This window comes from Cydia fagiglandana, chromosome 12 (assembly GCF_963556715.1).
Source record: "Cydia fagiglandana chromosome 12, ilCydFagi1.1, whole genome shotgun sequence".
NCBI lineage: Eukaryota > Metazoa > Arthropoda > Insecta > Lepidoptera > Tortricidae > Cydia > Cydia fagiglandana.
Window position 1 is genome coordinate 8,983,944 of NC_085943.1, and position 26,423 is coordinate 9,010,366.

At 40.4% G+C, this 26,423-nt stretch overlaps 4 protein-coding genes across 4 annotated transcripts in view; 3 read left to right on the forward strand and 1 right to left on the reverse strand.

Annotated features, from left to right (window-relative positions):
• LOC134669549 (uncharacterized) overlaps window positions 1-4,941 on the forward strand; it is a 45,141-nt gene extending 40,200 nt beyond the window's left edge. Inside the window, exons 14-15 of the mRNA XM_063527155.1 lie at window positions 1,056-1,240; window positions 2,744-4,941. Coding sequence (XP_063383225.1) covers window positions 1,056-1,240; window positions 2,744-3,287 — 729 coding nt within the window. The 3' untranslated portion in view covers window positions 3,288-4,941. The remainder of the gene's footprint in view (window positions 1-1,055; window positions 1,241-2,743) is intronic.
• Window positions 4,942-5,202: 261 nt separating this feature from the next.
• On the reverse strand, window positions 5,203-20,639 carry LOC134669564 (aldehyde dehydrogenase, mitochondrial). Its single transcript, XM_063527213.1, has 11 exons — window positions 20,495-20,639; window positions 19,523-19,671; window positions 18,689-18,785; window positions 16,473-16,641; window positions 13,635-13,783; window positions 12,608-12,710; window positions 12,071-12,247; window positions 11,203-11,321; window positions 10,031-10,195; window positions 7,580-7,714; window positions 5,203-6,376 (listed from the first exon to the last, which is right to left on the reverse strand). Exons 1-11 carry the CDS (start codon window positions 20,591-20,593, stop codon window positions 6,206-6,208), a joined length of 1,533 nt encoding a protein of 510 aa, XP_063383283.1. The 5' UTR covers window positions 20,594-20,639; the 3' UTR covers window positions 5,203-6,205.
• Window positions 20,640-22,331: 1,692 nt separating this feature from the next.
• Window positions 22,332-23,776, forward strand: LOC134669228 (tRNA-uridine aminocarboxypropyltransferase 2). The gene is made up of 2 exons (XM_063526741.1): window positions 22,332-22,675; window positions 23,036-23,776. Exons 1-2 carry the CDS (start codon window positions 22,593-22,595, stop codon window positions 23,706-23,708), a joined length of 756 nt encoding a protein of 251 aa, XP_063382811.1. The 5' UTR covers window positions 22,332-22,592; the 3' UTR covers window positions 23,709-23,776.
• A 614-nt stretch (window positions 23,777-24,390) lies between these two features.
• Window positions 24,391-26,204, forward strand: LOC134669533 (small ribosomal subunit protein uS19). Its single transcript, XM_063527135.1, has 4 exons — window positions 24,391-24,539; window positions 24,693-24,778; window positions 25,006-25,228; window positions 26,012-26,204. The coding sequence occupies exons 1-4, from the start codon at window positions 24,531-24,533 to the stop codon at window positions 26,135-26,137; spliced, it is 444 nt and encodes a 147-aa protein (XP_063383205.1). The 5' UTR covers window positions 24,391-24,530; the 3' UTR covers window positions 26,138-26,204.
• Window positions 26,205-26,423: the final 219 nt, after the last annotated feature.

Genomic DNA, 26,423 nt, shown 5'->3' on the forward strand with positions numbered 1-26,423 from the left:
ATAATATAGCCTAATAGCAATTTTGAGCAAAGGAAGTTGCGGGTATAAAGTATAAAGGCTTTGGTATATCACGGTTTGATTGATTATTGACCCTAGAAGGTTGGAAAACAAAACAAGATAATTTCTTGTAGGTATGTAGGTGGTGTAGATGGCGTACCTGCTTCAATCCAAAAGTCTTCCTTCTGGATTTGTACGGAAAGTAGATTGAATTCAAGAAAACCTTAACATTTCTCAAATTACAGTGATCAAATTGTGTTATGTCTTTATCAGCATGATTTTTTCGGACTGTTTTCAATCCGATTATAACGTAACGGGGCTTTTCAATTTGAGATGACGTTTTGATAGACCAAGAATGTTTTGACGTTTCTGGCAAGAGCGGATATTCATACAAATCCCAAGTCCTAAAGACTCCTCTTTCTGTTCACCTAGCCTAATTTTAACAAAACCTATAAAAAAAACCGGGCAAGTGCGAGTCGGACTCGCGCACGAAGGGTTCCGTACCATAATGCAAAAAAAAACAAAAAAAAAACGGTCACCCATCCAAGTACTGACCACTCCCGACGTTGCTTAACTTTGGTCAAAAATCACGTTTGTTGTATGGGAGCCCCATTTAAATCTTTATTTTATTCTGTTTTTAGTATTTGTTGTTATAGCGGCAACAGAAATACATCATCTGTGAAAATTTCAACTGTGTAGCTATCACGGTTCGTGACATACAGCCTGGTGACAGACAGACGGACGGACGGACAGCGAAGTCTTAGTAATAGGGTCCCGTTTTACCCTTTGGGTACGGAACCCTAAAAATTAACGACACATGTCAACCACAGAGCCAAGCCAAGTTAACCACCGGGGAGCCGGCAGGCCTCGTCGGCGATGGCGGGGTAACTCTGACTCCTTCTTGAGAGGCTGGCTATAGATATAGCACTAAACAGACACGAGTGGAGGAAGAGGGGGGAGGCCTTTGCCAAGCAGTGAGACACAGTGGGCTCTGAAAAATAATATAATTAGAAAAATTAAAATCTTTTTAATTGATAATTCCCGTCATCCATCTACAGGAAGCCCGCAGCACGGAGGACCTGTACATAGACGACGAGCTGTCGACGCAGATGGGCGACAACTTCGCCAAGATGCGGCTCATCCCGCTCCACGGCTCGCTGCACGAGATCCTGTGCGAGAAGGCCGACGACTGCTGCCTCATCAAGGTCAAGCAGGAGAACGGCTGCGACACCATCTACTTCAGGTACCCTCCGTCACAGAATAAATAATAGTACTAGGTACAGACTCACTCTCTAACAAAACGCGTCTGTTACGATCAGGACAGATATGGCTGCTAGGTGGCGACAGCGCCACGCGCGGCTTATAACTAGCCACCAAAATTGGTGTGGAACGGATGTACTTTTAGCTACCTGTTGCAAAGCGATGAAATCGCGGAGTGGGCCGCGCCTACTTTCGTCTGGCAAACTCCCGCTGCGAAATTGAAGCATAGACTTAATAATATATAAAGACGGTGTCTCAGCGAGCTGTCACTGTTGCCACTTTTGTTTAGTGTACGATTAACAATGAGGCCCACGTTGCTGTAGCCATGTCGATAAAGTCATATCGATAAACTATCGACATTTCTTGCAATTTTAATTTTACTTCAAAGGCTTAACGATACCTAAAATGACCAAAAACGCTTTTATTCTTTATTGTGGTTATCAGATCACAATTTTATAGTCACGCCCCAGCAGGGAACCAAGGGAAAGTTCAGATATTTAATTAAAATACATAAATACCTCCTAAAATAGGTGTTCCGCAATAATTGAATTATATTATTATATTATAATATATTCATTATCCATTAGCATTTCAATTATGTTTATGTTTAACGAAGATATTGAAGCTTCAATTAATCGCTATTTCGTTCCGCTGTGTAGCGTTTATCGATATATAACATGATTAATATCGACTTTTCACATCCCTAAAAGAGCACACATATACGCTTTTACGCACACATACACAGCCTGGGCGCATCAAGAAAGGCAACACTTGATTTGAAGTCCACCTTGTCAACAGTATGGTTGTCCTTTTTTGACAAACGGCATTTTAAAAGAGCGAGGAGAGAGAAATGATACTAGCTGCTGCGTCGTGAAAGAGAACAGAAAACGTTGGGCCCTTGAATTGAAGTTTACTTAATTGGCATAAAGTTCGAATTTCAACAACTTAAAATGATGTAGTTATATCCAACTGAAGGGATAGGTAATTTTTCATGAATGTTCTAATCTAAGGCGAAGGCTACTCGCGACGGGTGGAGCTTTTTAGATAACTTCTTCCCTGTTTTTCATAGTAAATAAAATTTACAAATCGTCGTTGCGCTTTTCAAAGCGCTGTGTTCGATTTTTGATTGACAAATTGTTACCTAGCAACAAAATACATAAGGTATTAATTCATTTGATTAAGATTTCGCACAAGTAAGATTTGGTAAGCACAACGACGAAATGTAATTGTTTTCAAAGAAGAAAAGTTTAGTGTGACTAAACTACCTACTAAAGGTAGTAAAGAAAATATAACTTGGTTCGTTGACGCGATGACCCACAATCACTCTTGGCCTCCAACACAAGAGCACGTCACTTTGATCGGGTCCAGAGCGGTATCCCGCCAGCTTTCGCCGACGCCGAGCGCACGGAAATCTGCCTCCACTATCTGCCCAACTATATAATATAACAAAACAAACCAATAACAAATGAATCTTTTCCCCATTCAGGTGTGACCACTCCGACACCGAATCAAGAGACGCTATCGACGGCGTGCAAGATATACCACAGGACACCGTCGTTTTCAAACGGAGCATATCCCTAGTCGAGGAGAGAATTCAACGCATCTTCCCCAGCGAGAAACGTAGCACCGTCAGCCCAGTAGTGTCGCGCAAGAAACGCCGCGAAGCAGCCAATAAAATAGCCCGCCCAAAGTCCGAGGTATTTATCAAACACTTAAAGGATGAGAAAAAGTACTTGAGCAACAGCACCCCTTCGCTATCTGTTAAAGACGACGCCGTAGAACTCAACATAGAAAACGTGTTAGCTTACCAAGACTCCTCATCTGAGGAGTGCTTGAAGTGTCAAGCGGAGAATGACGACTTTGAGTTTATCGAGCGAAAAATCGAGGAGGACTTGGCCAATAGCAATATTAGCACCCTTTCGTCCCTGACGTGCGGTTGTTTGGCGAAGATATCTGAAGAAAATCTTTCTGCGATGAACGAAGACACCACGGATAAGGAGTCTTCGCCAGACCCCGGGACGGACGCCTAAATATACACTTAAAGGTGCGCCCTGAACTATTTTTGCCTGTTTCCAGATTCGGGTACTGTCTTTATTCATGGTACTGTAGATTCTAGACTTATTTGAATCTCGAGAACGTTAAAATTAGACTGATAAACTGACAAAAGCGTTGATTCGCAATCCGTTCTTGATTTTTTTTTTGTTTACTGACTAAATAGCTATATCTACGCCTTGAACGTTCTCTATGTATAAATGTCTTACTTCCGATGCAGCAGACTGATTTGAATAGCATTCATTCGCATTCACAGTTTATAATCTAATAGAACTCATTTACCAAAAGTACAATGGAACAGTATTTATCTAACGTGGTACAAATCATTATTTTATTTAAACTTTATTTATGAGTGCAAATAACGTTAATCATAGCATAATAATATTTATTAACACTAATTATATCCTAATTACTAATTGTTGGTTTGCTATCAATTATAATTTCTGTTTCCGTTATGATGTTAGCGCAAATATTTTCACTGAAGGTACGTGTTTGAAACATGGAATGAATAATATTTGTTTCGGTAAGTTTCTCAGTTTATTCGTAACGAATGCAATATTTTGAATCAATAATCATTGATAAAATTATTTTTGTTTTGTAATGACCAGATTGATCGAATAGCGGATTCGCATGAAACTAAGTTTATATAGTCGCACCAATAAAAGTCTGCAGCGGATTTGATAGCCCACGCAGTGTAAGTGTTATTTATAAGTCATAATTTCATAGAAGTTTGACGTTTAAAATGACACTTGCACTGCGTGGGCTATCAAAATCGCTGCAGACTTTTTTATGGTCTAACATTAGTTTATGCGTCGTCTGGTGATGGTAAGGGTCGCAGTCTACCGCCAAAATTATTTAATCTGTTGTAGCCAGGTCGTAAAATTTGTCATTTCATAAAACTAGGGCAGACAACTACCAAAACGCTTAAACGTCAACTTTCATTCGTTCATTTACACTTTCAGCCATTCTTATAATGGTCGAGCGTTTAGATATTTTTCGAATCGCAGATTATTAACTGATCTGACCGGGCCATACATTATGTTGTGGCTTTTGGCCCGCCGTTTTATGAAATCCGACTCTTACGACATATCCATCTCGTGCTTTCTGAATGCGTCCCTCGCAATTGCCTACACGACTGTGACGCGAGTATTAGTCATAGTTTTATATTCGAGCACTAAGTTTTTAAAAGATACCGGTTTATCTTTTTTGCATCTTCAATTTCGTTAGCATTTTATAGTATAAGTTTATTTGAATAGTTTTGTAATGCAAGGCTATGTGATTATTAGATTAAGTGGCACGATACATTCCACTGTTGTGATTTTTAGATTAGTCTAAAGTTAACCTTTTGAAGGTAAATTTATTTAGATTTCGTTCTGTTTTACTTCTCTTTTAATTGTTTCTCACTCATTTTAGATACTGCATCTTATGAATCTATCGGTTTCTAAAGAAATCTGAGAGGGCCAAAGGTTTTATATCTTCTCTTACTTATTCTATATTGTTACATTACTAAGAAGTTTTATCATAGTTTTTATAATAGGTTGATTTACAAAAGTTTAGGATAGTTTTAAAAGTTTCTATTTTATATAAATAAATTAAATTGTTAAAACAATAAAAACGTGAGATTTTATGGCACGTTTTTTATTTAATATTTCTTAATCAGACACCTGACACAACTTTTCTTGGGTTACACCAGTGGTTCCTAAAGTTGACTGAGCCTAACAAATACTGCCAAATTCGGGACCCATCTCTTGGCCGTTTTAAAAAGGGGGCATACAATTTTATTGGCAACGCTTTCCCTATTAGTTTCTGGACCTACTTAATATTCGATCGCGGCCCACCAATGGGTGAGCCATAGTTTGGGAAATGCTGGGTTAGACGGTAGTCAAAGAACTCTTTAAGTTTATATTTATTAAAATAAACTTGAACATACATACGTACATCATATACTTAATATATTGCAAGGAAGTGATCACTTCACACGTTCACTGCGGTATGTGGTCGAAATGCTTAATTACAAGTTACAATAATTGGCGCAGTGAAGGTGTCAACAGTATAATTATACATAATTATGATAAACGGAAATGGCACCTTTTACGCAAATGCATTGTATCAGCCTCATAATAACTAAGATACGGAAGACAAGAGATTTTTATCACATAAAGAAGTAGATTACAATATTGTGCCAAAGAATATTTAAACAAACAGCATAATATTATCCTAAAACGGTGTTCCATAAACTTAAGCTTGTGCTATTTGGCAATGATCTGTTATTTACACACACACCTACAAACCTATGTTTAGAACTACAATTCGCGCAGGAAAGCAGAATATTCGACTTGCATTTGCACCAGGCAAGATATACAAGCACTGTAATTCCTTAAGACTTCATGCTAACTTGTAGCCTTACCCCCTTATTCATAAACGCGCTACAAACCTCAATGGGGTTGGCCGGTCGAAGTATTTAGCAGATGGCGCCAGCATAGCTTGCCCTGTCAATCCCTAGAATTGTGTAAATTTTCTGTTTTTTAATGGAATTTTACGCCCTGGATGCCAGTCCTTTAAAAAAAGGGGAAGCAATGACGGCGCCATCTATGCAAACATTTGACAGTTGCCAACCCCATTGTGTAATAATCGTTTGTATTTATCTGTTATTTTCACTTATGTACATATTTGTTAGATAGGAATAAAACATAATTTAACCCGTGGAGCGCCCTACTAAGACACGTGTGATGCTAACTCAATTTGGGTTATAGTGACTCAGTATTAGACGTATGTTGCTACAAATCAATATGGGTCAAATTGCTTTGCAACAAATGGTCGGCGCTCGACGGGTTAACTAAATCAGACCCGTAAAGTTTTATGAATAAGGGGGTTATTCTTTACGTTTATAGGCAGTCTATGAGTTCTTAGCGGTGAGTTTGACAACGACGGACTTGTTCTCTACGTAGTTGCGGATGCCGTAGGGGCCGTTCTCGCGGCCGAGGCCGGACTGCTTGAAGCCGCCGAACGGCACCTGGTTGCAGAACACGTTGTAGTCGTTCACCCAGACCGTACCGGCGCGGAGGCCCTGCGAACAATACATTGTATCTTTAAGGGCTAAATGTCTCATAAGGGGCGAAAGATGGAAACTTACTGCACTCGTTTTAAACCCTTTTTGTACGATTCCCACCGACCGGCTGGAGTCGAGCCGCGTTGGAGAGCATTTTCAATCTGCCTATCCATTATGTATGGCAGAAGCGATGGAGTCCGTCCGGAGTTGACCGGCTTGCGGCAAATGTGAAATACGCGCCGTCTCCGTCCGTTCGGTGGAAATGCTACTGCAGGCATACCTATCACGAATTGTTGACCACATTGGTATGTTCCAAATTGGAATCCAATAAAGGGGCTCGTCTTAAAATGAAGTACCAAACAAAACAAAACGAATACCTCATTTAGTACGGACTGAAAAAGAGCTATGCTAGAATCACGATTACATAAAGAATCTCAAATTTAATGCATCCACCTCGAACCGCCTTATCTTATTAGATAGATAGATTTTTATTAATATCAATCCAATACTATTATACTGTATGCAATATTATTTGCGTTATTTGACAGATTGTGACTGACGTATATAGAGATGTAACTAACCCAAATCGATTGTCACAGCAAGCGATTACGATTGGATGGCACGTAGACTGAGGTATCGAATTGTGACGTATAATGAATTTTTATTTGAGATTTAAATAAAGCTAGAATTATATGGTTTTCCCGCAAGGTAAATGCATTTAATACACCGACCGAGTAGGTCGCACCCATCGTCAAAATCTAAACTAACTGGGGATCTATTTTAAAGTTTATTTATGTTATTTCTGTGTCAAATTTGTTGTCTGTTAGGTGACGATAAATATATCCATATTTACAGTTAATTATCCACCTTTTCCTTACTTTTATTAAAAGAAAAATGAAAAATTCATATCGATTTACTTAGACTACTACCGATTCATAACGGTGGTGTCCGGCCAACCCTAAAATTAAAAAAAAAAGACGTAGAACGTAAACGTTCGCAGTGTATTTGTTTTCCTTTGTGATTTCGATGTGCAAGACATTTTACGTTGTATTGCTGTTGTGAGTGACAGATGTCAAATAACGCAAATAATATTGCATAGAGTATAGCGAGATCTGGCCTGTCCGATGAAGGTGTGGCGTTACGCGACTAGATCGCATACGTAACGAATACTCTGGCTCGGACTATATATAAAGGTTACAGCATAATTGTTAGTATAGCTACCTGTACAACGTAGTTGGCGCGGTCGATGTCCTTGGTGTAGACGGCGGCGGCGAGACCGTACTCCGTGTTGTTGGCGCGCTCGATCACCTCGTCCACGTCAGAGAAGCGCAGCACTTGCTGGACGGGCCCGAAGATCTATAAATATAATGTTAAAACGGTAAAAAATACACTCCGCAGTAATTAATAGGTCAGTTTGTATTGATTTTTTTTTAACAAATGAACTCGTTTTATTCAGTTACGCCGCTGTCAAGTTCGGCGTATTTAAAATGTCTATCTCGCGCGGTTTTCGGATTTACCGTGGAAAACTCGCGCCATAACACAGACAGCTGTTGCAAAGAGATGCATATATTACACGCTGATTGCAGCCTGTTCAGACTTTCGGCGATTACTTTGTCTAACTTATTTACACTCTCTGATCATGGCTAGTAGGAGACTGCTATAGGCTGGATTTGAATTGCGACTTAGGTGTCTTATGGGTCATATACCTCAGTCTTAGCGATGTCCATGTGGTCCTGCACATTACTGAACACGGTGGGCTGCACGAAGTACTCAACGTTGCCGGCACGGAAACCGCCGGTCTCTAGCTTGGCTCCCTGCCGCTTGCCCGTCTCGATGATGTGGTCAGTCATACCTCAATCTTGGCGATGTCCATGTGGTCCTGCACATTACTGAAGACGGTGGGCTGCACGAAGTACCCAACGTCGCCGGCACGGGACCCGCCGGTCTCTAGCTTGGCTCCTGCTGCTTGCCCGTCTCGATGATGTGGTCAGTCATACCTCAATCTTAGCGATGTCCATGTGGTCCTGCACATTACTGAACACGGTGGGCTGCACGAAGTACCCAACGTCGCCGGCACGGGAACCGCCGGTCTCTAGCTCGGCTCATGCTGCTTGCCCGTCTCGATGATGTGGTCAGTCATACCTCAATCTTAGCGATGTCCATGTGGTCCTGCACATTACTGAACACGGTGGGCGGCACGAAGTACCCAACGTCGCCGGCACGGGAACCGCCGGTCTCTAGCTCGGCTCATGCTGCTTGCCCGTCTCGATGATGTGGTCAGTCATACCTCAATCTTAGCGATGTCCATGTGGTCCTGCACATTACTGAACACGGTGGGCGGCACGAAGTACCCAACGTCACCGGCACGGGAACCGCCGGTTTCTAGCTTGGCTCATGCTGCTTGCCCGTCTCGATGATGTGGTCAGTCATACCTCAATCTTAGCGATATCCATGTGGTCTTGCACGTTGCTGAACACGGTGGGCTGCACGAAGTACCCAACGTCGCCGGCACGGGAACCGCCGGTCTCTAGCTTGGCTCCCTGCTGCTTGCCCGTCTCGATGATGTGGTCAGTCATACCTCAATCTTAGCGATGTCCATGTGGTCCTGCACATTACTGAAGACGGTGGGCTGCACGAAGTACCCAACGTCGCCGGCACGGGAACCGCCGGTCTCTAGCTTGGCTCCCTGCTGCTTGCCCGTCTCGATGATGTGGTCAGTCATACCTCAATCTTAGCGATATCCATGTGGTCGTGCACGTTGCTGAACACGGTGGGCTGCACGAAGTACCCAACGTCGCCGGCACGGGAACCGCCGGTCTCTAGCTTGGCTCCCTGCTGCTTGCCCGTCTCGATGATGTGGTCAGTCATACCTCAATCTTAGCGATGTCCATGTGGTCCTGCACATTACTGAACACGGTGGGTTGCACAAAGTACCCAACGTCGCCGGCACGGGAACCGCTGGTCTCTAGCTTGGCTCCTGCTGCTTGCCCGTCTCGATGATGTGGTCAGTTATACCTCAATCTTAGCGATGTCCATGTGGTCCTGCACATTACTCAACCAACCACCAAGGAGGAGTTTTGGCCGAAGGGTGTCAAGTTCCGTCGGTTCCGCGGCCGGCTCCCTGACACTGCGGGGTTGCGAACTGCATCGCAGCCATAATTGTGTTTTTAGTTTTAAGATATATTTTGTATTAATATGTATGCTAGTTTTAAGGTATTTATCTATGGGCCAATAGTTGCCTGAAAATAAATGTTTTCATTCATTCATTCATTACTGAACAAGGTGGGCTGCACGAAGTACCCAACGTCGCCGGCACGGGAACCGCCGGTCTCTAGCTTGGCTCCCTGCCGCTTGCCCGTCTCGATGATGTGGTCAGTCATACCTCAATCTTGGCAATGTCCATGTGGTCTTGCACGTTGCTGAAGACGGTGGGCTGCACGAAGTACCCAACGTCGCCGGCACGGGAACCGCCGGTCTCTAGCTTGGCTCATGCTGCTTGCCCGTCTCGATGATGTGGTCAGTCATACCTCAATCTTAGCGATATCCATGTGGTCCTGCACATTACTGAAGACGGTGGGCTGCACGAAGTACCCAACGTCGCCGGCACGGGAACCGCCGGTCTCTAGCTTGGCTCATGCCGCTTGCCCGTCTCGATGATGTGGTCAGTCATACCTCAATCTTAGCGATGTCCATGTGGTCTTGCACGTTGCTGAACACGGTGGGCTGCACGAAGTACCCAACGTCGCCGGCACGAGTACCCCCAGTCTCCAGCTTGGCTCCCTGCTGCTTGCCCTTCTCGATAAGGCCCAGGATCTTGTTCTGTTGCTCGCCGTCGATCTTACAACAAAAATAGTCGTTTAATACATCTAATTTAATGTAGATATTGAGAAACAAGTTGTTTCTTATATTCCCAAAGTTAAGGACGCTTGAAAGCTAATTGTGACTAGAGTGGCTTAGTTTTTAAACTGTATTAAAATATGAATTTTATAAATTCACTGTCAGTCGCTATAATATAAATAGTGGGTTTTCGAGTTAGTTTGGGATATTGTTAAAAACGTTGAAATAAGAAAAGGAATTCAACCCAAAAATATTAATTTAAAATCTAAGAAAATGTCTACGTTACAAATTGTATAAACATTACTGGAAGCATTTTTATATACTAGTCTACGATGATAAATGTAAACCATATAGGCTCGAAAGACAATGTTAGTGAGTTTAGCGACGTTAGTTATCTTTTTCGATAATCGTATATAATATTGGAAGTCTTGACTTGATCAATGAAGGCTGATTTAGACGGTGCGAGAACTCGCAAGCGAGTTTCATTACAATTTGATTGATCGGCTGAATTGGTTGTAACCAATAGTCCTCAATGTAACTAAAATCGCATACGAGTTCGCGCGCCGTCTAAATCAGCCTTTAGTATTTTGATAGCTCTAGTTACCGGACATCAGCACTCTTCTTCTTCCTCGCGTTATCCCGGCATTTCGCCACGGCTCATGAGAGCCTGGGGTCCGCTCGACAACTAATCCCATGATTTGACGTAGGCACTAGTTTTTACGAAAACGACTGCCATCTGACCTTCCAACCCAGAGGGTAAACTAGGCCTTATTGGGATTAGTCCGGTTTCCTCACGATGTTTACCTCACCGAAAAGCGACTGGTAAATATCAAATGATATTTCGTACATAAGTTCCGAAAAACTCATTGGTACGAGCCGGGGTTTGAACCCGCGACCTCCAGATTGCAAGTCGCACGCTCTCACCGCTAGGCCACCAGCGCTTGCTTACCGGACATCACCCTTATTACTAGACAATAGAGTTCAATATCAATCAAATAAGTGTGTACCTGCGGTCCGTGGTCGGTCTCGTGGTGGAAGGGGTCCCCAACCTTGCGCTGTTCGGCGCGCTTCGCCGCCAGCTCCACGAACTGGTCGTAGATCTTGTCTTGCACGAAGGTACGGGATCCTAGAAATTAGAACATCAATTGTACGTAAAAAGTAAAAGTTCACGTTCAATGTAACATTAGAAATAAGGTTATTCTCAATAAATTATTCTTATTCTTAATTGAAAGTACGCTCATTTACAATATAGGAATGATATTACCATTTAAGCCTCAATTGCGATTCCATAGAACTCAATTCCCACCAGCGTGTCTATTTTGATACAATTTAAATATGTAAGTTTTTGGCAAAAAAATCATTTTTGGTACAAGGTTTTATCGCTGACTGTACTTTTCTTACGACAGACAACTAATACTCATCGAGACAATTCTAAAAACCCCTAACACAATTAGGTTACGTTGTTTCATCACAGAGTTCCTATGGCCACCTCCTGTCTCCATCATCAGATCAGCTCGATGGTACCATAATATTGCATTGTCATCCGATTTATACATGCATGCAAAATTTCAGCTCAATTGGAAAACGGGAAGTGGATCAAATTTAACTTGCAAGATTTGATTACAGACAGACAACGGTCAGGTGAAACTAAATAAAAGCTTGTAAAAAGGAGACCGTTAAAAGTAAGAGAAATCGGTTTTGATTTTCATGAGCTCCGTATATTTCAATGCCGAGAAAACGGGAGGGTGTGGTGTGCGCCGCCAAGTCGCCACCAATTTGCAGTGTGGGAGTGTTTTTGAAATGTTTGCAAGAAAGCTAATAGAAGCTAATATCTAATAGACGTCTCAGCTGAAATACTTATGATGAAACCCTTACCGGCGGTGCAGCACTGGCCCATGTTGTAGAAGAGCCCGTAGTGCGCCGTCTCCACGGCGGCGTTAACGTCCGCGTCCGCGAAGATGATGTTAGGAGACTTGCCGCCCAACTCCAGGGTGATTCGCTTCATGGAATCCGCCGCGCCGCGCTGGATCAGTTTGCCTACCTCCGTTGATCCTGAAAGTATTTCGAAATATTATTAGGGACACATAAAATTGCATTAACCCTTCATATGTGTGTGATGGCAGGCGTGTCTCACTCCGCGATTTCGTCGCTTTGCTACAGGTAGCTAAAAGTACATCCGTTCAACCCCAATTTTGGGGTTTGCCATAAGCCGCGCGTGGCGCTGTCGCCACCTAGCGGCCATATCTGTGCTGATCGTGACAGACGCGTTTTGTTAGAGAGTGAGTCTTCTGTACCTAGTACTATTATTTATTCTGTGGTGATGGTCAAAAATCGTGGGTCCATATCTCATTATTATTCTATGACAAATGAACTCTTTGGTTGTTAGAAAAATTATGTAAAACATTGGCTTACCGGTGAAGGCTATTTTGTCGATCTTTGGGTGCGCGACGATAGCGGCACCGACGTCCCCAAAGCCTGGCAGTACGTTCACCACGCCAGCGGGGAATCCGGCTTCCTGCATAACAATTGATAATTCATGCATTCAAATTGTCAACTAAATTGTGACAAAGTATTGTAAGAACAAGTAGCAAGTAGCCTTTCGAGCATATCAGAAGTGGGATAATAGTGACAATAGGTGCCTTACCTATTTCGGGGAAATAGTGCCGTACTTTTATAAGTAACACGGGACTTAGGGCCACCCCACATCTAGCGTCTTTCGAGCGTCGGCGTCTGGTCAGCGCTATGGAAAATGACGTCGCTGCTTGCGTCTAGCAGCGGCCATAGAGTTGTAGACGCCGACGCTCGAAAGACGCTAGATGTGGGGTGGCCCTTAATCGCGTAAAACCTGTGACCACCAACGTAACGTCACGTTCTAACAGTCAGGCCATAAATAAACGTAAGTTTTACGCGATTAAGTCCCGTGTTATTTAAAAAAGTATGAGTGAAAATCGTGTTAGTTTAAATCAATATAAATAGCGCCGTCTTTGTCAGCGGGGTTTGGCCATCTCGCTGAGAACGAGCGAGCAGCAATTAAGTCCGGCTACTACGTCAGAAGTAGGATTACGCGGCACTCTACCGGGCGCCAGCGTGGGGCGGAGCCTCCACAACAGAGTGGGATCACGACAGTACCTTGACGAATTTTAAGTCGAAAAACGCTCGACATGTTTCACTCCGTACCGAGGAGTGTCATCAGGAGCCTGCGTTTACGGTGACGGACCGGCGCAGACTGCGAGACGCAGCTCTCCGCGCCCGATGACTCGGCGCAGGCGCCGGTGGCGGCAGGGGGGGCGAGAAACTACCCTCATTTAGGGCATTATTGTTAAATAATTGCACACCACACTCACTACGTCATTCGCTAATGGTTCGTCCACACTGTCCACCGACAGTTAATATATTTAATATGTCTGTGTCTCACGGAAGTTTTGTTATTAAAAAGTACCTTGACGAGTTGTGCGAGGTATAGCGCAGTCAGCGGGGTTTGCTCGGCGGGCTTGAGCACGAGCGAGCAGCCGGCCGCCAGCGCGGGCCCGAGCTTCCACGCCGCCATCAGAGCGGGGAAGTTCCACGGGATGATCTGGCCGCATACTCCTGATGATCATAGTTAAACTTATCATTTTGCGAAATTATTCAAAATTATTCAATGTCAAGACAAGACAACAAAGATAGTTAAGATACTTCATAAGTAATGCTTTGGTTTTACTAGCACCTATAAAAGTAGGTATCTTATTTTGAGGCAGAGTTCAATTCAATGCATTTACGCATCTCACCCCCGCCCCCTGGCTGGGGAAGCGCATTGAGGGGTGGTATGTGGGACTCGCTCCTCCCGTAAGTAACTTGCTCTCACAGACAAAACATCCTCCAGACTTAGCCTAGTCTAGCCTAGCATAGTCGCGCTACCCCCTCTGCCACGCATACGGTAATTTTACTCCATGTTCGAGTCGAAAGTGTCTTTGTGTGTCGTCCGTGTCTTTGAACGGACCAATCACGGCACGGGATTTCGCTCACCGCGTCCCGCGCACCGCGCATTTTTGGCATCATCGGTTGCATGAAATAATTGCTCTAAACTCGGTCTAGAGGATTCCTAGTCTATGCTTCCTCTGCTAGCCAGCGGGAGGGGAGGAGAATACCCACTATCATCCCGTCATCCATATTGCCGCTAGGGGAGCGTCATGGAATCGGTTGCGACATTCTATCCGCGACGTCCCGAGACCTATACCAGTACCTAGTAGTGTTTACTAAAGATTGCTAAAGAGAACTAGATCTAGACTAGTAAGAAGGAACCATGGACCCCTATTCGACAAGCGACTTTTGACGTATCATGTTGATCTCCCGTTGATGTGGGAAAAATCATAAGTTCTCGAATACGTACAATGTCAAAATTTGACATTAACAATCCACAGTTAGGGTGACAAGCAAACCAAACCGAACCACCCTTAGTTTAGAGTGGAGTTTTGGTTGTACCAAATGATATTATATTATCCACCGTTGATGGAATCATAACTCAGTATGCGATAAAATCAACTGTTGATTTGACGTGGATGCGAAATCTGACAGTTGTACGTGTCGAATTTGGCCCCAGAAATGAATGCGGCGACATTGCGTGCAAAATGTTATTACTAGAAATTTTTTATTAAATGTCGCTACATCTATATGTATAGCAACTATGACAAATACTACCTAATGATAATTAGTTCTTAGATTTGTATTCAACTATAGTGCTGTAGTGTTGTGTGTGTGTGTCTGTGTGTGTGAGTGTGTGTGTGTGCCTGTGTGTGTGTGTGTGTGTGTGTGTGTGTGTGTGTGTGTGTGATAGTGTACTGGTATGTATTGTTAAATAATTGGGTACACAAACATAAAAATCGCCAATAAATAAGTTACATGTACACGAATCGCGTGACTTACCGGCATATATAATATGAAAACTTGAAAAGCAATAATCGTTAAATCTATTGCAGACATCATAATATTATACATTAATGCATAAGTAAGTATATCCTGCTCAATGGATATCATTTATAACCTTAAAAGTAAAATTAACAACTAGAATAAAAATTCACGTATTACATAATTTTCAACTAAAAAACCTTTTGACTATAGGATAGTATGATGGTGTGATGCAAATAGGTACAAGTAATTAAAATGCCATATACCTATTCATTACGTAATCTTTATTTTTAGATAACTGCTTTGACCTTTTGCCAACGGAATAACAATTTCGTTTATCCATATATCGCAGATTCCAGATCAGACTGGATGTTAATAGTTAGTTAAAAATAGACCACAGTAAACGATTCTATCATTAAAAAACCGGGCAAGTGCGAGTCGGACTCGCGCACGAAGGGTTCCGTACCATAATGAAAAAAAAATGCATAAAAAAAAACAGTCACCCATCCAAGTACTGACCACGCCCTACGTTGCTTAACTTTGGTCAAAAATCACGTTTGTTGTATGGGAGCCCCATTTAAATCTTAATTTTATTCTGTTTTTAGTATTTGTTGTTATAGCGGCAACAGAAATACATCATCTGTGAAAATTTCAACTGTCTATCACGGTTCGTGAGATACAGCCTGGTGACAGACAGACGGACGGACGGACGGACAGCGAAGTCTTAGTAATAGGGTCCCGTTTTACCTTTTGGGTACGGAACCCTAAAAAATTGCGTACGAGCGTCCTCCGCCTCTGTGCGAAAGTGCATTTCGTAAAAATAGGCAAAAGTTATCAATTTCCTATATTTTCATGCTGCATTAGCGTGGCAGATCTTTGCTGACCTATCGCTGGAGATTGCATAACAGTTAATATAAATTGTTATCTATATTATTGCAAACTCATGCTGATACAATATCGCATACAGCTAAAGATATGTTTGTTATCTCTTCAGTTGGATAAACATACATCACATTACATAATCAGTCACATTATGTGTTCGCCAAACAAAAAAAGGTTGATACACTATCTACGATTCCTATAAAAGTTTACCTTCTGAATCCATATACCTAAAACTGAACTGAACTGGTAATCTGTGGGCCCCTTTAAGCTGTCGTCAATCTGCAAAACTAAACCACAGAGCGGGCGCAAAAATTATTACGCGTGCACGACTGTGCACGCGTAATAAGTCGCTTCACTGAGAGGACGCCAGAAGCCAGAAGTCCGTCAGATTCATGTCGCGGCCAGTCGCGGGGCGAGGTAATGCGAATCGGGGCGGGACGGTGCGTGGCCGTTCTGTATGATAATCCTATTACTTATTCTGTGACTAAACTAACTGATAGCTCGCACTCACCGACAGGTTCGGGACGGGTGTACGCGAAGTAGTTTCCATCGGCGGGCAGAGTGTACCCGTGGTTTTTGTCGGCCCAGCCGGCGTAGTATCGCAGGTTCTTCACCACCGACACCACATCGTGCAAGTAGCTCATTTGGTACGGTTTGCCGTTGTCGAGCGTTTCCAAACTCTGCGGGATGAGAAATTTAGTGTTGTTAAGAACTCGAGTCCTTTGAGTCTGAATTTGAAGAACTCTGCTCGTTTTTACGGCGCTTTAAAAACTTCTAAGTCTTTTAAATCCCGAATCGAGTCCTTTGTTGAGTATTTTTTAAGAGCAACTTAAATGGATTCGAGTCTTCTAATAAAGACTCCGCCAACAATTATATAGGTTTTTCCTAAACAACAGTAAAGAAATTAGGCGTTATTGTATGATTTGTGTATCTAATTCACGAATTTTACATAAAGACAATTTGAATTCTTCTAGAGTCAGGAACGTGAAAATGTAAATTGACCAGAAACGCAGTTCATGTATAAGTTTTAAAAATTCAGTCTTGCCAACATAGACTATAGTTCGTTTTTTTTAGCATTAGAAAGAACTTGTAAGAAGGTAAGCGATCTAGACATGTATTTTAATTGAAAAACGCTTTTTAAAAATCAATAACTATTACTTATGAAAGCAGAAGAATATAAATGATCGTATTAGATTCATAATTTTTACATATTTGCCGTAACTTATTTTTAAAATGTGTTTTTCAATTAAAAGACACATCAAGATTGTTTACCTTATTTCTAATGCAAAAAAAACGAACTATAGGAATCCTCTAAACCGAGCATAGTCGCGCTACCCGCTCTGCCACGCATACGGTAATTTTACTCCATGTTCGAGTCGAAAGTGTCTTTGTGTGACATCCGTGTCTTTGAACGGACCAATCACGGCACGGGACTTCGCTCACCTCGTCCCACGCACCCCCGAATTTTTGGCATCATCGGTTGCATGAAATAATTGCTCTAAACTCAGTCTAGAGGATTCCTAGTCTATGCTTGCCAATCTGTACTGACTAGACGGCTAGACCGGTCCGACGAGTGTCTGGGTGATTCTCAATAGCTATTTTTATGTTTCAGACGCTGTGCACTCCCAGCTTCAATAAAAGAACAGAAAAAAATGTATTGAGATCCGCCCAATACATACATCATCATCTCAGCCATAAGACGTCCACTGCTGAACATAGGCCTCCCCCTTGGACAATACATACAGGGTGTCCCAGAAATCGACGTCAAGCCGTAAACGGATGATAGACCAAGTCATAACAGTTATCATAAAAATACAAAAAAAAATCCAACTCATGTTTTTTAAAAATTATGGTCACTTTAAAAATTCACTAAAAAATCCACACCCTGTAATAGTTCTTTAACTCTTGTTACTACAAATTCCATAATTTATTCTATTTTTTTATATTATTGTGTGATCTTGAATAATTACAGGGTGTGGATTTTTTAGTGAATTTTTAAAGTGACCATAATTTTTAAAGAACATGAGTTGGATTTTTTTTGTATTTTTATGATAACTGTTATGACTTGGTCTATCATCCGTTTACGGCTTGACGTCGAATTCTGGGACACCCTGTATGTACCTAATTAGGTACCGACGGTAATCGAACCATATACGTCTATGTTATTATGGAAATATCAGAAATCTGAGTTATATTTTTTTAAGAATCACCCAGCCAGCTATTATGAAAACGAACACTCGACCAGTCTAACAACATTTCATAACTAGTTTTTGCATAGGAAAAGTTATTTAATAGTGTTAATACCTTTAAGATAGCTAAACCTTACGTATCTTCGACCTAGGGTTGCCAACCGTACTATATTATATAGTATTGTACCTACTATATTTTGGCTCTGTACTATATACTTTTGGAAAAATATATAGTACGCTAAAATACTATATTTCCGATTAAACGTATATTACACTCATGTTTAGTATTTTATCAAAAAGTACTATATTTTTACTAGGAAGGAAAATACTATATTCCACCAAAAAAAAGTTGGCAACCCTACTTCGACCCCCTATAATAAATAATAATATAATACCGCTTCAGGCTTACATTCTTTGATAGATTAGATACAGATAAAACACTAGATTATGGAGACACGCACGAATGCGAAGGGATCAGAAACAGGCCTAGTTTCAGTAATGGTATACCATACCTATAACTTGCTAGAAATATACTTACAGCGAGGTAAGTGGCATCGCGCTCCACCAAATTAGCGAGTTTGTTGAGCAGAACCCCGCGCTGGGAGGCATCCATTCTCCGCCATGGAGATCCGAGCCTGTGAAAGAATTAGGAATTATTTATCAACCCTATTAAATTTATTTTATCTTCTAAATATGTTCTTTTTCATATAAAATAGTTGCTTGTGCAGGAACCGGGCCGCGTGAAAGGCCACCTACGCGATGGACTGACCAATTTAAATAGTCATGTGAATAACTTTGCCAAACTATTAAAATTGACAAATACAATACGCCTGAAATTTTGTATAAGTAATGTGTTCATCATATCATCATCATCTCTCTTCGAGTACGCCACTTATCTCGGTCCTGAGCCAATCTCATGCAATCCAAACTAATACCTTTAAAGCCACACCATCCAAAATTACAATACAAACCTAACATCGCTGGGGGCAGGATCACTTAGTATTAAAATTCTGTTTTATACCGGCCATTATTACTTTATGCATTTGTTTTTGGTATTATTTAATTTATTATTTTTATAAGTTCAAGCGGCAGCCCTGGATAGAGTCAAATGGAGAGAGCTACACCGACAAGAGTCCAACTCTTAAATTTACGACGACGATAAGTTCAAGGGTCCACTTAAAATCAGCGTCATTGCACTAAGTGCTCCGACACATGCTGAGTGGTATCCTCTTTGAAACAACCAATTACATTAACCTATTTTACATGTTTGTCTGTATTAATTTTAAGATGTGTTGATTCAAAAAAAAATATTTTCTATTCTATTCTATTCTACTTAGCTTATTTTTACTAAGTGGCTATCACTCGGACTCACTTGAAAGCCTCATTGGCGGCCTGCACTGCCTGCTCCACATCAGCCGGGCCCGCCTGCTGGACGTCCGCAATCACCTTGCCTGTGGCCGGGTTTACCGTGTGGAAGGTCTTCCCTTCTGATGACTTCACCCACTCATTGTTGATGAAGAGCTGAAATTATATAACTTATTATAGTAATGTAGGTATGGTAAAAAAAATTTAAACTATTATGATATTGAGATGTATAGTCACTACACGGGATTGTTATGCCATTTAGGGTTCTTGCTAAATTGGTAATACTTTAGCATAAGTATTGAACAACCAATTTAGCTAGGACCCTAAATGGCCAAACAATCGTGGAGCGTGAATAGAATTAAAGGTTCATCACACAGGTTAAGCCTTTATAAGGCAGAGGGAATATATTTCCCACCTGATTTTGAACTTTATTTCAAAGTGATAGAGTTCAATTTTGCATAATTCCTGAGACCCTTATGCCTTATAAAGGGTTAAAGTATATTTTTAGGAATATTTCCACAAGAGAGAAAAGAAATAGGTGGCATTAGGTGCATGGTATGGTAGGAGCATACCAGAACAAGTCATAATTTATTTAACTATGTTGCAGTTGTTTAGTAAAACTTATAAAATATGCCATTGGAAAAAAATATAGTATTAGCCACCATCAAGATTTACAAATAAGCATTCCTTCAATAATAATTTCTACAAAGTAGCTTACTTGTAATTGATAACATAGCAATTATAAATCTGATTATAACATTTAGATGAGCTACAAGACAACAAGTTAATATTTATTTTAGATAGGTGCTAAGAGTTTAAAACAAACATGAGTTTGAATTACTTATTATTAGCAGTTAGCGCCCAAAGCATTGAATTATGGCTTGGCAAAAACGTGATAACCTTGAAACATTCGTATTATTGGAATGTGAGTTCATAACATATGATAAAAATAAAATTATATTAGTCAATTTGAACTTACTCCGGTGTAGAGAATTTCGGGGTTGGTATGAGGTGCCGGTGCAGCTGCTGTGGAAAATTTCGCATTTTGCGCTACAACTTTACTAATATTTCGCAACATGATATTTCCTTTCAAACAGCAAGCACGTGAAGAAGCCGGCCGGCGACTGGGACTAACTGAACTGAAGTGAGTCAGCCCATCGACACCCCATACTTTGATAAATTATGAAAGCCCTTGTTACCAACATTGAGGCATAGAAATAATCTTATCGAATTAAAATGACTGCTGTTGCATTTTGGTGGCACATACCATACTTGCTTTTAACATAGACGTATTATACTTACTTTTCTTTAGGTTGGTATGATTGGTAGTAAAACGTCAAACGTCATTTGAATTGTCGTGAACGTGAAAATACGTGGTTATTTTTTATTGTAATTGGTAAAATAACTTTAGCTGTTATTTAAATGGGGGCCAAATCTTTAAGGAAATGTGAAGTTTGTAGTGGGTGTGTAAGAAGACTAACTACTGACGCATTTTTGGCCAAATTTCCAACTTGATCCGAACAGGTCGGTAAACTGATGTTTGTATGCAATATTTTCATTTTTTACTTTGAGTCGTTAACAGTTACTAATTTAATTAGTTTTAGTCGTGTACAATCCATGATTAAAACGAAAATATTTTGTGAATAAAGTATTTTTAAGTAAAAAACTAAGTAACCTATGACACGAATAGTGTACGACCAATTTTATCGATAATCTCTTTATTTCAGATGTCGATTATGGGCAAAGCTGAGGAAAAGGAAATGAGGATTTGGCGTATTTATTTACCTATTCAAAAGCTGAATGGAAACAAGTTAATTTGTGGAAATCATTCTCCATCCAGTGCCTTCAATAAAAAGGGACCAGATTAAAAAAGAATGCGCGCGAATTCAGCATATTGTAATATGCCTACTTGAATAATAAACTATGTTATTTTTATCATGTAAAATAAAATTGTTTATATATATATAATGTTCTTTTATTTTATTAATAGGTAGTACAGTAGGTAAATACAGCAGCACGTATCGCACATTTATCGATATCGATAAACAGTAGGTACTGGAAGTGTCGAGCCCTAGCGTTGTTTTTTTTTGTGTTGGTAGTATTGTGTGGTTTTTCTTTTTTTAACAATTATGGCCTGGATGCGAGATCTTTAAGCCTGTATTTGGTGTGTTGGGATATGTACGTTCATAATTCGGTTCGAGGATTGTTCGAGAGTGCCGACTCTTAAAACGTAGTGATTATATGCTCTTTGAAGTGAGTGAACTATTGAATTCAATTATGTCGATTACGTTTAGAGGCGGGACTCCCATACTAGTGAATGGAATCAGTTTGTATGGCAAATCGATACCAACATGTAGGCAAATAACTGTCAAAAAACAATAGTAACAATACAACAGACTAAAATAGTGTAGTTTGCTACACGCTTGCGTTTTTTATCGATATCGATGAAATGGAGAACATTGAAATATAGGACATGTTAAAGCCCGCTCCACACTCGTGCGCGAATCTCGGCGCGGCGGCATTTTACCAAAATGTATTTATATTTATACCGTTTCAGTCCTTTACCGAACAATTAGGACTAAAATATAGAAATCTAAAAAAATATATGAACAAAATATGCGAGCCGCACAAACAAATTAACATGGCTGACAGTTGACTCGACATGGACTTGACAATATAAACACCACTGACGTTTTGTTTTATTTGGTTGGCAATGATTTGCCATGCAAACTGCATACATATGTTTTTTAGTTCTTAGTGATCCGACGTACGACAGACAAGACAACTGTCAATGTCAACTTGAGAGACTTGTGGGTCTTGTGGTGTGTCGTTTGCGAAGTTTTATATTTTTTTTGTTAATTTTTGATTAGGTATTAACATCTATTCATATTAAAGTTTGACCAACATTTAATTTTACTTCAGCTCTTTATTAAAACCGCGATTATTATTGAACATGAAGCACCTAAAAGCCTTTAAAATATTGGCACTATTCTTCGACCTGTATTATTAGTGAATTTCTTTGGAGTGTCCAAATGTTCATGGTTATATTATAACCTAAAGGTCTTAAAGCTTCAAGCATGGAAGAAGAAGATGTATGGGAAGACCTGTCTAATATACCTGCTGATCCACCACATATGCGTGAATTGTGTGAAAATTGCAAGTAAGCAAAACATTTTATAACTGGAGTCTCAATGTAGCTTGTTTACTTACATACTATAGTATAGTCTCTATAGTCTACTATAGAGTCTATACCTAAAAATTCAACCCTGATAGGGATAAATGGAATAAAGTTTAAAGTAAGGTGGGAATTTTTTTCCCTCTACCTTATAAAGGGTTAACTCTTGCGTTTGTACGCATGCTCCACTTACAGAATGTCAGTAAAGCAAAAGGAATGAAGCTCTTCCATTCTGGCTGTCTGAGCAACGAACTTTGCAAATACTCTAGAGTCTTCCCAGGAATAAATTTAATATGCCCATTTAAATCCCCACATTAACCTTAAACTGTGTTGTTTAATTTCCAGCAGGCCACAAGTAGTGTGTTGGTGTGCAGCCCTTCCCCCTGAGAGGTTGCAACCACGCAGCAACATCATTCTCCTGCAGCACCCGGCCGAGGAGAAACGCTGCCTCCGGACTGCCCCCATGCTGCAGCTGGGCTTAGCAGAAAACAAGTGCCTTATCTTCAAAGGAAAAAAGTTCCCACAACCAAGACATGACAACTTGGAGAACATCCTAACTCAACCTAATACAATATTACTCTATCCTAGCAAAACTGCTATTGATATAACTGACTTAGTTAATGATAATGATTCATACAATCTTGTCCTGTTAGACGGTACCTGGCCCCAAGCCAAGGCTATCTATGCCTCCAGCCCTATATTACATAATATAAGGCAGGTTAAATTAATTACTAGTACTGTAAGTAGCTATATTATAAGAACGCAACCAACTGAAGGTTGTTTGAGTACACTGGAAACAGCGGCGGAGGCTTTGTCTCAATTGGAGAAGGATCCAAAATACAGAGATCAACTAGTACAACCTTTACATAAGCTGTGCCAATACCAGTTGGACAATGGAGCTGTTACTCACCAGTCAAAGGAGTTTTTATTGAAAACTAGAACATATCCTAAGTTGATAGGAAAACGCCTATCTAGGCTATTAAGGTCTACAAATGATACTGTTCTCAATTTAGATTAAGTATTACTATTATAAGTGTTTTATATGATATGATTCATATGATGGATAAATAAAGTTTATCAGTTTTTTTTTATGTGTATTATTTTGCTTAATTATTTTCAATCCTAGGAAGGTGGGTTAGAAATTTAATTATGAAAATATCTATTGATACAATACAAAGGAGGCTGTTAAATTATATCTCCTATATAGGTATATATAGTTAGGAGGTCCTAACTATAGTTCGTTAGTATCTATATAGCGTATTACCCCGGCTACACACGTAACGATAAATCGTAACGATAAAACTGTGCAGTCCGACTGTGCAGATAAATCGAACCGTGTGTATGACAAATCGTTACGATAATCGACAACGATTTGTCATACACACGGTTCGATTTATCTGCACAGTCGGACTGCACAGTTTTATCGCAACGATTTATCGTTACGTATGTAGCCGGCATTAAGTGCCTTTTCCCTTCACTTCATTGGTAATGTTTCTCTCACACTCACACCATGGAATGAGATAAAGCAGCAAAATATACCGCTGTCTCTTTCTAACTTTGTGTAATTCTTTGGGTTATACAGACAAATTATAAAATTCAAAAGTTATTATAGGTACAGTAAGTCAGAGAATAAAATTCTCAGACTTATTTCTTCTTTCCTCCATCGATATCTATCGATGTGTCAATGTCAAATAATCGCCATGGCTTGAAACGTTTTTTGATATAACTACAACAGCTTTAATTTTATAGCATAGCAACACTAGAAATTGTCATCTGTCAGATCAAGCTGTCAAACGTCCTTTTCTCTCTTTTCGGTTTTCTGTGCTGTCAGATCGGAAACATGGCTGAGGTTAGCTTATAAATTCAAGACTAAAATCCGTTTTTACTTACACAATCGTGTTACCAAATGCGTTTCTAAGTGCAGTGTATTCTCAGATGCAATAAACATATTAGTATCAGTGGTTATTTCACAGAAGTGATCAACAATGTTTACGTTTTCCAGGTCGACGAAACTCTTAAGAAGAAGCGTACCTTCAGGAAGTTCACCTTCCGAGGGGTTGATCTCGATCAGCTTCTTGACATGCCCAAGTAAGTACACCCATAGAATTACATATATAGTAGTCGGAATCCGATCTACCTACCAAAACATGATTTATAAAATCGCCGCTGATGAGTGTCATATACGTGGTGATTTTAAACAATATTCCCTATTACTTTTTAAATGCAGAGGCTCCTAATTTAAAAAATGGCTTTGGTAGACTTTAAATAGGATCATAATCATTTTTTAACCTAACCTCAAAATTGTTGTTTTTCAGTGAGCAACTTATGGAGCTCATGCACGCCCGCGCCCGCAGGCGGTTCGCCCGCGGCCTGAAGCGCAAGCCGATGGCGCTGGTGAAGAAGCTGCGCCGCGCCAAGAAGGAGGCACCGCCCAATGAGAAGCCCGAGATTGTCAAGACACATCTGCGCAACATGATCATTGTCCCAGAAATGGTTGGCTCCATTGTTGGTATCTACAACGGCAAGACCTTCAACCAGGTAATATTCAATATTGTTTACATACTACCATTAACAAAGATAACTGACCATTTGTGATAATTGTAGAAGTTCCTAATATTTTTGATATTATTACCTTACCTGATTAAGACTGATTTGTAGCAATCAATATATTCAATAAGTATTTACTCTGCTATTCCCATAAAACCTAAAACCCGGGAGGGTTTCTTTTATTGCAACTGAATAATATGTGCTAATCTTTGTTTATGTGTGAGTTAGTAATCAAATGAAATACAAATACCTGACACTATTAGACTAGTCGTTCAATAGTGATAGTTTGTATATAATTATTATTTGTTCTGATGACAAACCTGCCTCTGTTGCTCCAATGTTGTATGCTGCTGTAGTGCAATGAAAAACTGCCCTGCACATTTCTAATTATTTCATCACACTTTCTTGAAAAATATCTTATCATGCAGGTGTACAGAAGGGTAAAGGCCTATATTGTTCCTGCGGGAGTTATGCATTGTGAAAAAAAAGCTATAGCTCCCTAGGGTGATATAGCTTTTGATTGCAATTATTTCGAGGTTGTTAATATGAGTGTTATTTTTATACAGTCATCATAGTTTCATAGAAGTTCGACATTTAAAATTACACTTGCTCTGCATGTGCTATCAAAATCATCTTGGTCTAACTCCACCATTAAACTTTGTAACAGGTCTAAGATGGTAAAGCATCAAACAGCAAGCTTATGAGTTCTTACATGAACACAAACCTCAACTATTTTGTATAACATTTCATTAAAAAAAAATTGTTTATTTCCAGGTTGAAATCAAGCCCGAGATGATCGGCCACTACCTGGGCGAGTTCTCTGTCACATACAAGCCTGTCAAGCACGGTAGGCCCGGTATTGGTGCCACCCACAGCTCCCGATTCATCCCGCTCAAGTAGAGTGGCTCCCCTTTAGGTTAAGTGGAAAAAATGTACAAGGGATTACAATAAAGTATCTTTTGTACTAGTATATGTTTTATTTTACAAAATGCAAACTTTAGATGTACACAGATAGTTGCTAAATTCAAAAACCACAAAATTTAACCCTTCCAACACCACGAAGGCCAAAATTAAATTCCTCCAAGGGTAAAGCCGAACAGGATTACTCTGATTGTCGAGAACACGTAATGTTGCTGTTTCAGGAGTCAATTATTAAGGCCTGCTCCATAACGGATTTTCCAAATTC